Consider the following 13,379-nt stretch of genomic DNA (forward strand, 5'->3'; position numbering starts at 1 on the left):
TAGTGTCTGAGTGTCTTTAATGTCACCATTATCACAAGACATTTCCCCTTAAGAGAGAGCAAGTGAGAAGCAGTTAGCTTAATGAACACATTATACACAAATGCATTTATAAACACACAGTCATCTTCCTGAGAGTATCACGCATAATTTACACACATAATATCACACACACACACACACACACACACACTCAAACAGATGTGAGAAGTTAGGGTGTAACTGAAGCCTGTGGACTACGCACACTGTGTGGCCTCCACGTGATCTTTCTGTGATTTTGCCGCTGACAGAGGACGGTGTCCGGTAGGACCACCGTAAAAAAACGTTCCAGAGCCCGCTATGGAGTTCTCGACAAAAAGCCAATGGGATTGTTCCACGGGATTTTGGATTATTGCAGAAAATAAACTCTGTGGCAAAACAAGAGTTTACGATACTCACACGTTCTGTTCAGCGAGATAATCTTACACCACTTTTAGGAGTTTTGAAGCGTAAATGGAATCGCCAGAAGTAAAAAGCTAACGTTAGGCTATACAGGAACTACAGCACGATCGCATTACTTCAACGTCACCACCACTGAGCTTCACTTATAAGAGAACATAGATAGATATAGAGTATAAACACAACAAGGCTGTAAAGGTGGACTAGCGAGTAGATGACTTTCCGTGTTCAGCATGAAGACATTAACGTCCGCGACAACCTCTGTAGTTTCATTTAGCCGCTTGTTAGCAACTCGCCTTTTTTAAGACGTAAAAGCTTCAAAATTCACTAGTGGTGGGTATCTACTGACGTATTTTATGTCGTAGAACAAAACTAAAAAAAATCTCTTAAGCTTGTGTTAACCACAGACCTTATTGCAGGCATCTAACCAAAAACCCACGACTTCGACACGAGGGAACATGAAGTCTATACCTAACCTGAAGGAAGGGAAGGTCAATTTCTGGCTCAGTAACTTGAGGTGCATCTATAAAAGGAATTTAAGGTGCCTTGCCTCCTTTGAGACAGACAACTTGCTCTGTTTAGAGCTGCAACTAATGACTGTTTTCATTATCGATTAATCTGCTGATTATTGTCACGACTCATCGCTTAGTCTATAAAATGTCAAAAAGAGTCCAAAACCCCAAACAGAAGCAGCAAATCCACACATTTAAGAAGCCCTGGAACCAGCAAACGTTTGACATTTTTGCTTAAAAGAATAAAAAGACTAAAACAATGAATCGATAATCAAAATAGTTAGGCAACTCATTTTTTTTTTTTCTTCGATCAGATAATCGATTCATCGAGTAATGAATGAATGCAGGTTTTGGACCAACATCTAGTTGCAGCTCAGCATAGGCTAAGCAGCTCCTCAGCTTCCTGCCCTTCTAAACAATGCGAGGAACCTTTTTATTCATTACGAATCAAAGAGTAAACCCTGTAAATGATCTTTTCATATTTGTCCCGCTGAAGGGCCCTCCCTTCCACTGCCACCGACTGACTTCAACGTATTTACAAAGTAATTAGGCCTAAAGCTTCCAGTGGAGTCTGACCTGTTTGGGGCTTGATTGGCCATAACATCCCACATCTCTATTACCACCTTACACTCTTATTCATTACTACCTCGAAGGGATCCCATGGGATCCCGCAGTAATGAGAAAAAAGCTTACCACTCCCCTCGCTCTCGCTCCATAGCTTCTTCTCCGCTGCTTTACTCCATTATACCCCCCCCCCCCCCCCCTCCAGACACACACGCATAGACGCACCCTTTGTCCCTGGGGAGCAGTCAGCTTATATGATGTATAGGGTGACATCTTTATTTCACTAACCTAGCCTGGCAGGTCTATTAGCCAGCCCTGAGCTTCCCAAACCCTTCCCTGTCAACGAGCTTATTCTCGACCGTCCGGTTCAGTTCCCCCTCCCGGCCCGTCTCAATCTGTGATCAAAACAGTCATTATTATACATTCTCGCCGACTGCCAAAGTGAATTTACACCGTGCTGCTCTTCATTTTACTGGTGGGGACCTCTGAAATCTCTGTGAGGACACTTAGAATGCCCTGAAAAAGGTGCAGGGGCCCTTCAAAGACCACCCCCACCCCCCCCACCCAAGTGTAGCCTCTGTGGTCAGTGATATGAGACTGGTCCAAAGATGTCAAGGATAACCAGCAAATCACCTGTCAATGTGTGATTAAACCTGTGAAGTTTAACAAAAAAAAAGGACATGAAAAGGGATTCTGACGCCTCAACTGAACGTATCTTCTTTTTTCTTTTTAAATCTATATACTTTACTGCATGGAACTCGTTGGGGCCATTTGTATGCTAAGTGAACATGATGCCAGGGATTTCAGTGGTGCCAAAAAAAAAACGGAGCAATATTATAGGATAGTGTGACGAAGAAACTGTATATTAATGTGGAACGGCCACGTCTTGGTGGATTCCTGGTCCGCTTAATGAGGTCGGTATCCACAGGATCTGACCCCTATATTCAACCGTTCGTCTGTTTTTGGTGTCTATTTTAGGTACGGTGTGTTGGTGTTCCTTTAGGCTGGGCAGGTAGATTTTTGAAAGCCCCCCCAACCACCACCACCACCACCACCACCACCCTTGTTGTCTTAAGATGGTAATTGCAAGGAGCAAATAATTGTATAATATATAAAAGTTATTTTCACTTCATGTATTTACACACTTCAATGAAAGAAAAACTGATCAACCAATTTTCTGAGGTGCAATAAACACAACACCAAGACTCCCTAAGGACATAATGCATAATGAGAGAGAAATAGAGGAAACGAGAGCAAGAGAGAAAAAAAACCCAAACATTATTGGTGTATGTCTGAGGGAAGGAAACACACCCAGGGAATGAATGTACAAATGAAACGGAGGGAGCGTTGGATGAGAGAAATAGAGGGATAGTCTTTCTTTGTTTATCTCCAGTGAGAAACAGGCGGCCACATCCATTGTGCTGCGATAAGATGGGTTATCAGCAGTAAACAAGGCCTGGGCCTGTATGAATGGAGCCCGGAGTGACTGAATACACTCTTAAAAACAGATATGTTCAAATAAGTCTGCATGTCTTATCCTTTCCTAAACACGGGCCCGCGTTTTCAGTTAGCAGCGCTCGACGGATGCGTATGGGATTCTCCTAGCCATAGCTCTAACTGAAAACTCCCTTCAGACATTATTCACCATTCCAACAAGTATGAAAGAGCTGGAGGAGGCACTGTGGAAGCTGCCTGTTCCCTCGTCCAACTCAACGGATGTGGGCTGCTGGGAGACGTCTGGCGACTATTTCAGTCCCCATTCTCCTCCCCTTCCTCTTAACTGCGCTGTCACTCTTTTCAAAGTCCGTGGCTTTAACGGGTCCGGTGAGCTCCTCCAGAGCTGAAGTTATAGGTGGGCTTCACCTCCAGGACACCGAGGATCAACTTATCTTCGCCTTTAACAGTAAAAGTTGTAAAACCGCATAGTCTACATGCGTCGTTCGCTATTTTATGTGGCGTTTTCTTTCGCTGCACCCTGGTTGTGGTTGGTTTAAAGAAAAACAAAGAAGCTGAGGAGGGGCAAGCTGATGATGAAACCTGCTGGTGCAGATCAGGTCAGGGGAGTTTGTGTCCAGAAAGCTGCCATGCCCCACGGCCCAGCAGCACCCGCACAGGGTTGCCACTCTTTTTGTAAATGATACATTTCAAGGACTTTTCAAGCACTTTTCAAGGACAAATTGTTTGAAAATGAAGGGCCAATAGTTCACCTAGAGATTCACATATACCAGTCTAACCCAGCACAGTACTATACAAAGACTGGAATGATTTACCTTTTTAGATGGCAGGCAATAGGATCCTTTCATCTCATTAGCATGAAACTTTATCATTAAATGATGCAAATTAGGCAACATCTCATTAAATATGCACTAATTTACAAAGAAAGTTGGATTTTTTTTTCTTATAATATAAGAAATTATAATATAATCTAATGGATTAGTCTACCACTTTCCAGACACGAGGCAGCCCTGCCCCCAGGTCTGCAGGTCAGCTGTGCCAACAGTGCAGCACTGATCTGGAAAGTAAGGATGCACAACCCACCGGTACCAATCTGCCGCAATAGAATAAATATAAAATCAAACATTAGTTTCTTTGTCAACTTGCTGTTAATCAGTGAAATGTCTTCAGTCGCAGCGGGCTGCCAACAGTTTTAGTGCGACAGACAATCCGTGGCCTCATGTTATCTAAAAAACTAAAAAAAATCATCAACACAATGAGCTTGGGGAAAAAGAGAGCACTAATGTTGGATTTAGTACTCAGTATCGGTATGCTAACGTAATAGATGCTCACAGTTGAGAATCATTACCACCAGCCCTTGTTACCTCACACCACACCACTTTACAACGCCGCCTAGGAAGAAATGGGGAGACTGAATGGACTCATTTTCCCAGGAAGCAGAGGGTGCCAGCGTTGTGCGCTCCGCTCAGGCACAGCCGTCACTTACAGCTATGGCTTAGATCAGCCACTAGATGGTGCCATTTGGACAAATCTACTGTCACCGCATTGGCCTCATCCTCCTTTAAGAAACTATAAGTCTCAATGGAAAGTAACTATTTCTACCAACTACGAGGCTGGAACTTGCCAAATTAGCATGGCAACATTGGATTGGAGGCAAGACCATCAACCATCAAGTTTTATTGAGCTAACACAAGACAATCGCATATTCCACGCACACACAAAAAAAACAGCCTTGTCCATTTCTGTTTCAATAGTCTTCCAACTTAATGTAGACGCTTCTTCACTCAACCCTCCCTCTGTCTCATTCTCTCATTCAATAAACACACCTCTCTATCTGCCTCCATAACACTCCTCTTCTCTCTCTCTCTCTCTCCAGCTCCCCCCCCATATGGGAGACTACATTGAGAGGTCCGCTGAGAGAGAAACCAATCGCATGGTGTGTCAGCAGCCCGATAGAGAAAGGACCTAGTAATGGAAGGCCTTTTAAGGCTAAAAAGGAAAAGCTAATTATGATAAAGGGGCTGTAAGTTGTGTGGTTATCGCGGCGCTGGGCCTGCTGGTGCAGCAGACTGGTCCCTGACAGTGATAACCAGGCAGAGCGAGACGCCCGGCGCTCTGTCACTGTCACTCTGCGGCTCTCTTCAGCTAAAGATGGATTCACACGCTACAACTTTTATGCCTTTTTTTTTTTTTCCTCTCTCCCCCAAACACATACAGCAGTTCATGCATTCATTGCAGTCTGCTCTCTCTCTCTCTCTCTCAGCACTGTAAGTAAAGCAGCGACGGAGCCCATACTCCACCAATTAAACCCTCTCACATAAGCACTTACTGTCTTTCCAAATGACAAGCGCCATGACAACGCCTGGCCTGGTTAGATGCCTCCAGGCAGAATGACGATGCCAAGGTAGATACAGAGGCAGCCAAATAGACATATCAGCTGTCAAGCCATGGGGCACATTAGGGGTAGAGGAGCGAATGAATGGGCACATCCTCCCACTTGCTCCCCAATTTCTGATGCATTATGGCCGTGCCTTGCCATCTCCCCTCTCCCCAAAATGTCTCTACTATTAACATTTCCATCCTCCCTCCCCCCTCTCTGTCTCTATTATGATACTTCCCGCAGGGGGGGCCACGGAAATGCGGGAACAAACGGAGACATTTAAAGAAGGAGGACACAGTGATGTAGTCTGAGGTGTGTAGTACATAATAAAAAAAGGGCCAATTAAACTTGCAATGGGATTTGACTTTTTGACTGACTTTTTACTTCTCTTAGGTAGAAAGCTAACTTTTTTTTTTTTTTTTTTTCATATTGCTGAATTAGGAATCAGACTTCAAGATGTGTCTTGTGGCATCTCAGTTAGTCTTACATGGACTTCAATGTGAGCTGGCTTGCCATCTTCCTAGTGTTCCACAGTTTATAGACAGTCTGCCTGGTTCCACTTGAGCAGCAAGCGCAAGCGTCTGAAGCAGTAGTTCTTGCAGTGGCCACTAGATGGGGTCTTCTCAGTGATATTGTACTTTTTGACCTGCTGTGAATATTTTCAAACATATACAATGTTGGTTTGTGATGTACTATTGCCGGTGACGCACACCTACGTCTGTTTGATTCCTCTGTGCTTGACGAAAGGTCCAATTTGGGCTTGAAATGTTTGTACTTTTCCCAATGTAATAAAGACGAATCTTTAAAAAAAGGGGAGCAGGTGGCAATGGTGCGAGCAAAAGTCACAAGTTGCTGAAGAAAACTCGTTTAAAAAACTTGTTTATTTCAATATGTGTCTTGGTTGAAGAATCATTGTTCCACTATAGAGATATTAAGGTTGTCACTACAGGAGATGTGAGTTTAGCGGAGGATGACAAGTCAGCTGATGTGGTACTTTGTGGTGTTATTATTTGTATTTATCAGCCTGATGGAATCAGATAGAGAGGGACCCGGGTTATCAACACATCACTCTTCTATATCAGTAAATTCTAACTAAACATCTGTGCCGTTAGTGTATAGCGATGTTGTTGTCCTACTTGATTTGCAGTAGGATGCTGCCACCTGCTGGCCATGCTCTATACTGGCAGCGATTAAAACAAGCAAGTCTTTGCTCTCGTCTGGGTTAACCAGAGGTGTGTCAGTGAAAAAAAATCAAATCAAATAAAAGTGTAACTGCATACTGCATTTGTCTGTAGTATGTAGTAGGCGATTTCAAATACAGCCTTAGTCTGACTCACCGGATGGAGGCTGCCATTGGCCAACTATTTCCATCAGCATTCACCTCCTGTGTGTTGTTGTCAACTCACCACTTTGCGGACCCGGGTCTTGTAGTCGATGTGAAGCTCGTCGTGTTTCTGCAAGGCAGCTTCTAAAGACCTCTTCATATCCAGCGCTCTCCTTAGCAGCTGCTGCTCAGCACCCGACTTGGTGAAGACCTGCACACACGGGACAGACAGAGAGTTGGGCAGGCGCAAGGCTTTCCTCACCTTCCTAACCAATGAGAAATAACACCAGACAGAAAAGAAAGATACTCGTATACTGATTTCTATCCACATGCTTTAATGTGATGAATCCATTACATGTCTACACATCTGAGCCCTGTGTGTGTGTGTGTGTGTGTGTGTGTGTGTGTGTGTGTGTGTGTGTTTGTACCCACCTGAACCCAGCCCTGCACAGCTGGCAGGTGTTTGGTTTTTATCAGTCTATGGAGGTCTATCACCGTGGAAACCACTGCCTCATTGTCCTCTGTCTCCTTCAAATGAAGACCTGTAAGAGAGCGAAGCAACACACACTTGTGGTTCAAAGAAACAATACGAAAAGAATTTTAAAAAAAAGGTACGTGTATAGGGCTGGGTAATGCTTCAAACTAAACTCGAGTTTGAAATGATGTAGGTTTATGATGATCAATGGTGAGACTATGTCACACAGGTGCTGAATCAACTATATGATTAATTGGGGGGGGGGGCAGTGTATGGTGCTATTGGAATATATTACATCATACTGAAAGGTGTCTCTTATGTTATATAAAGGAAGTTTTTCCCTTGTCGCCAAGGTCAAGAGACCTGCTCTATATGTAAAGAGTCATAAGCTGTCTTTTGTTGTGATTTGGCGCTGTACAAATAAAACTGAATTCAATTCAACAAAAATAAACTCTACTCACATATGACAGTTGTACCTACCAGGACTAAGGTTAAGGTCCAGACTGTAGGAGTGAGAGATGAGCCCGGAGTTCCGAATAAATAAGTCTTCATCAAGTGGCTGCTCCTCCTCCTCCTCCTCCCCTTCATCTTCTTCACTACTTCCCTCCTCCCCTTCATCTTCTTCACTACTTCCCCCCTCCTCCTCCTCCTCCTCTCCCTCCCTCTGTGCTGTCTCCATATCACCCTTCTTTTCTTCCCCATCTTCTAGCTCTTTTCCCTTCTTCTCCTCCCCCTGCTCATTCCCACCCCTCCTGTCTTTATCGACCCCCTCCTCGTCTTTAGACCTCTCTTTCCCTTTTTTCTCTTCCCCGTTGTTCCTCTTCTCCTCTGTCATTCCTTCGTCTTCTTTTCCTCTCTTTACCTCCCCATTGCTTTTTTCTTCTTCCCTGCTGTCCTCCCTCTCTGGTATGGTTCCTTCCCTCCCATCATCCTTCAGGTCTTTGCTGCAGCAGGGCTGCTCATCGACTGATGGACATTCATTGGCCGGTTGGGAGTTTGGAGGGCTGCTATTGGCTGTCTGGATGTCTGCGAGGTCAAACTCGGGGAGAATCAGCCTCATACAGGATTCCATCTCTGTCAACGTTGCCTCCATTTCCTGGTATGACTCTGACAAAGAAATAATATGTAAAACTTTACAAACAAGTCAAAATCTTCAAACTTCTCTAATAAAAATGCCAGTTTTTGTTTTTCTGCTCCTGATTGTGAGAGTCAAACTATTCTATGCTGTCAAATTTAAAACAAACGCACATAACCCAGTTTAATATTTACAACATTAGACTGATAAAAATACTAAATCTTTGTTTCATCTGGGAAACTGCAGCACAAAAACAAACTTTCTTCTCAGATATTCGCCGGACCACATTGGATTTTAGGGGTCCAGTCCCGAATTATCAATTGTTTATTATCATTGTCATTATTTTTTGTTTCATCACTGAGAGTAATGCTGCTGAATGAAGTTTACCCTCCATGTCTTTGGAGGCTGCCTCCACTCTCTCCTTGTAGATCCTCTCCATTCTCCTCTGTCTCTCCTCCTCCCTCCTCCTCTCGGCTACTGTCCTGGCCTCGGCGTCCTGGAAGTCCACCTGACCACACGGACACATCACATCACTTACAGGTGGGTCACACAACACATGGGGCATGTGAATTAACAGGGAAACAGCTTTGCTGTAATGGTAATGACGTTGCATGATTTGTACTGCAGATTAACTGGCTGTGGAAACATGAATGACACCGCCAACGGTGGCTATTCACATGCAGTCATGAAATAAAAAGATATTACATTCTATTACACTCTTTGCTACTTTTTTTTTTTCTTCATGGCTTTTCTGGTCTTCCTCTATTCCTATTTTCCGTTCCAAGCGCACCTTAGCTGATCCAGGAAAAATACACAGCTAACCATCGAAGTTATTATTATTGGTCCTATAATATCTTCAAATAATATACACACTGACTGTACCGGCAACCTTTCACTAACTAATAAGGCTATAGCTTTTATTGAGAATATTTCTGTCTGTTTTTGTTGCTTTTATTCTGTAATAAATTGTCTACTTGTGTTATTTATTTTATCAGTCACATTCTGACGCTGGCTGGAGTGAGTGGGGACGTCCCGTTTGGTAAAAAAACAATTCCTCCATCCTCACGCCTCTCCCTCTCGCCTCACCGCTGGGGAGGTGCTAGGACATGAGCGAGGGAAGCGAGCCGCCACGTTAGCTGAGCGGAAAGCACCCATTAAACCCACTTAACGTCAGCATGTTAGCATTTAGCTCAAAGCACCACTGTGCCTCAAAGGGCGGCTAGCATGGCAGTGGACTCGTAGCCTTGTGTAAAACATGGGTCTGCGTGGCCATTCAATTTCAGATGTCTGTGTAGAGGCTATCCCAGCTAGATCTACTTTGCAGTCAGAGGCAGGAAAGAAAGAAATTAGTGCTTTTATATCCCTCTCACCTTCTTAACCTGTTTGAGAAAGTGGTAGCCCAGCGCTAACTTCTTATAAGCTGTCCCATAAGAGGCCTGCCATGATTGGACAGTCCGGATGGCCAGTGTCCTCAGTTTCCTGGCTACTTCTTTAGGAGGCGGGAGGGGCTGCTCCGAGTCAGTCTCTACTGTCAAATCCAAGAACTCCTGCAAGGGGGAGGGGGGGTTTAAATAAAGATTTTTAGACTTGCCCAGAGTATGATTAAGATGACAGGTTACACTGGCATGAGACATAAAATAATGACTATCCTCTTTCTCTGAACACTCCTTAACCAGCACAATTTGGTGTTGCAGTGTCCGTATGCCTGAGACAAGCCATTGGTCTACATGATACCAGTACCTGGAAGTTGTCCACCAGCAGGGTTCGGAAGTGGTGTGATCTGGAGAAGATCTCACTGGCTATTTGGAAGGCAGACAGCCGGACCTCGGCATGTTCTTGGTTGAGCTGGGACATCACCGAGTGGTACAGGTGGTCTACGCAGTCGTTAGACACCCTGGGAGGAATGACAGACATACAGTTGTGTACAGAATTTTGACCAATCCATGATGGTCTTGCTGTCAGCACTACACGGTACACAGTTACTTATGGATTAAGGCCCTGGGTGGGTGGGTGCGTGGCCATCAGTTAGTGACATACTTGCAGATCTTCTTGATTTTCTTCAGCTTGTCCTGGTTGAGCTGTGGCTGCCCCGATGTGGTCAGCTCCTCCACCAGCTCGGACAACCTGTCCCTCTGCGACAGCTCCATCAACATTCATCAACACCCCTGCGAAAAAGGACACTACTGACTCCCAAGGCTTGTAGGCTTGTCATCTAAACTACCACCTCATGGGTTCCATCGGACCGTAATGATGAAGCCTTGTAGCCACACAGCCGCCGTGTATTAGTTGACCAGAAACGAATTCTGGACCGGTGTAGTTAGCTAGCTAACCTAGCAAACCTAATTTCAGGTGAATTAATCAAGTTAGCAAGTCTTTACATTTGACACATTACACATGACATTTAAAAGGTAAACACAAAGAAAGAAATGTTATACAAATCCCATCCCGGCGGACCTTTTCTAGAGTGTACTGAAGTCCAGGTCGCGTTGGGAAATCATTAACTAGCTCATTTTTTTATTTAAAAACTAGCACTCTCCCAGCTGCTACAATGCTAACATATGTAAACAAAGCCTCGTCTCTTTCACTTACCAGCAGGGGACGTTAACTTGCTTCTTAAAACACCGACAGTCAGTAAATTATCCAGCTGTCGGCTCACAACAGCAACTCGTACTCCATTCATGACACGAGCTATTCAATTACAGGCTGCCGTTGCGTTAACATCCCTCTGAGATTGTGTAGCTAGCTAGCTAGCTTCCTCGAACAGAACAACACAGCAATTTCCGTTAGCCGATTGTACTACCGGTTCTATATTTCAGAATAAAAGCGCCGGCAATGACTGAAGAAATTGCGATGTGAATGCTGGCTGTTGAAAAGCTGACAGAAGCAGCTGAATGAGTACGAAGAGTTGGAAAAAGCGGGAAATGGCCTAAATACAGTGAATAAGATTTAAAAGTTGAATAAACCTCATTAGAATTACATTAGACATGTAACGTTTTGAATGGAGTTTCCAGCTAAAAGTATGAATTAAGAGTTAAGGCTTAAAAGTGCGAGTATCAAGTCGGTCAAGTTCATTTAACTGTCAAGCTGAAACAACTTCACAGATATCTGATGATTCAATATACAACAATAAAGCATGTTTTATGAACATTTGTTTTGCATGTAAAATCTGAAAAGTAACCAGCTTTAAAATAACTGTAGTGGGGTAAAAAAAAAAAAAAAAAAAAAGTACAATATTTGCCACAGAAGAAAACATCATTGACTTTTCATCATTTTAATATAGTCTTTGTATTATGTATTCACACCAGTGGGTTAGAACAGTGGATCAGTGTGGGATTGATGGCAGGTTTTCATTTGGTGTGCTGTAGCCATTTTGTTCACATTTGGATCATAGACTGTGACTTTAATGGGTCTATTGTAGTTATTATAGCTATTAACCATATAAGGGAAAAATCTGTACAAACATAGAATGTTGGCGAAAAAAAAAAAAAAAAAAAGAATTCCGGAACTCATCAAAGCCCGGAACTCATCAGAGCCGAATCTGTGTACAAGGCTGGTGAGTTCTGACTTCGTCCTCAAACACTCAAAATACTTCGGAGACACAATCTGAGACACAACCCTCTTGGAAAGACACTTCAACAAGTACTGAAAACACTCTGTTATTAAACAGACAAATGGAAGAACCATCAGTTCCCGCAAACTTGGCCGAAGAGGAAATCAAGGCCATGTTAAAGAGGCAAGAGGAGATAATTGCCCAACTCAATAACAGCAGCGGCGGCGGCAATCAAAGCCAGAACGAGGAGCTCGCCACCCAGGCAGAAGCTGAGACTACGGGAGCTCTACGGGAGCTCTATGTGGAGGATGTCCACATGGAGCTCCCATACCGCCCCTCGAATTGTCCAGTGTGGGCAAGACAGCCGCTACAATACCACTTCCATGAGGTGAGGACTCTGCAAGGGCGCCTGCAGGAAACCCAGTATTATCTCCAGCAGGAAAAAGAAATGAAAATGAAGGCCGACCACAGCAGGGACATCGCGTTGAACAAGCTCCGGGAATCAGAGACGACACTGGCGAAGGAGTTAAGCTTGAGAGTCAGGCATGAGAAGGAGGTAGAGAGGCTCAAAGAAGACCTATATAAATTGAGTCTGTCCTACGAAGTGCCACAAGCTGAGTCCCAGGGCGAGCCAGCTACCACTGACCAACGCAAAGACGATCAGTCTAATGTCCACATAAGATTCAGGCTTCAGTTTAAGGATAGAGTCCTGAAGGACCTGAAGCTGGTCGAGAGGCTGGAAGGTGAAAAAGAAGCCCTTGAGCAGGAGATGGAGGAGATGAGGCAGAAAGAGGCCTGCAGAGAGGAGGCGACTTCTGAGCAGTTGGAGGACCTAAAGAGGCAGCTGCAGGAGATGACCAGCTCCAACCTTGAGCTGGCCTCCAAATGGAGAGCGCAGGAAGAGGCCAATCAGGCGCTGGAGAAAAAGGTGGAGGCTCTCACGAATGAGATGAACACCCAAATGTGCCAGCTGATCCGCCTGAAGGAGCCCGCCGCGGTCACCCAAGAGGTCGCCGCTCCGGAAAAGGTCCAGGACGCAGAGAAGAAGCCGTCCATGTGGAGGCGGTTCAAGAAGTCCGTCACTCCGAAACACCGCCGCAAATACAAGAGGCAGGCGAAGGAGAAGCAGGACCGCGAGTGAGACAGAAACACACACATGCGCTCACACACAGGCCGCAACAGGCCATAGGCCAACAGGCCAACAGGCCACAGGGCAACAGGCCAACAGGCCATAGGGCAACAGGCCACAGGGCAACAGGCCAACAGGCCATAGGCCAACAGGCCACAGGGCAACAGGCCAACAGGCCATAGGGCAGCGCAGAGGTTCAGTGTTAGTCCTGACGGACAGAGGCGACTTGGTTTCTGTCTGTCAGGAATTTGCATGTCCTCTCTGTGTCTGTGTGGGTTTACCCCGGGTACTCCGGTTTCCTCCCACACTCGCACACAAAACAAACTGCCACCTAACCCTAAACTGCATTAATAACAATAATTAGAAGTAAAAACTTAAAATAAAAATTAAATAAATTCTATAAATATACATACGTCCTGTACACTTGTATTTCTGTAGACCAAGTATTCTTCACACTGTTGTCTTACCAAAATGAGAGTA

General features: G+C 44.7%; 1 protein-coding gene across 1 annotated transcript in view; it reads right to left on the reverse strand.

The window, feature by feature from the left end:
- uvssa (UV-stimulated scaffold protein A) overlaps positions 1-10,922 on the reverse strand; it is a 29,662-nt gene extending 18,740 nt beyond the window's left edge. Inside the window, exons 1-8 of the mRNA XM_070913337.1 lie at positions 10,810-10,922; positions 10,258-10,385; positions 9,961-10,114; positions 9,591-9,767; positions 8,608-8,728; positions 7,626-8,252; positions 7,103-7,212; positions 6,753-6,881 (exon numbers count right to left, since the gene is read on the reverse strand). Of these exons, the coding sequence (XP_070769438.1) occupies positions 6,753-6,881; positions 7,103-7,212; positions 7,626-8,252; positions 8,608-8,728; positions 9,591-9,767; positions 9,961-10,114; positions 10,258-10,373 (1,434 nt within the window). The 5' untranslated portion in view covers positions 10,374-10,385; positions 10,810-10,922. The remainder of the gene's footprint in view (positions 1-6,752; positions 6,882-7,102; positions 7,213-7,625; positions 8,253-8,607; positions 8,729-9,590; positions 9,768-9,960; positions 10,115-10,257; positions 10,386-10,809) is intronic.
- Between the last annotated feature and the right edge of the window lie 2,457 nt (positions 10,923-13,379).

This window comes from Enoplosus armatus, chromosome 10 (assembly GCF_043641665.1).
Source record: "Enoplosus armatus isolate fEnoArm2 chromosome 10, fEnoArm2.hap1, whole genome shotgun sequence".
Lineage (NCBI taxonomy): Eukaryota > Metazoa > Chordata > Actinopteri > Centrarchiformes > Enoplosidae > Enoplosus > Enoplosus armatus.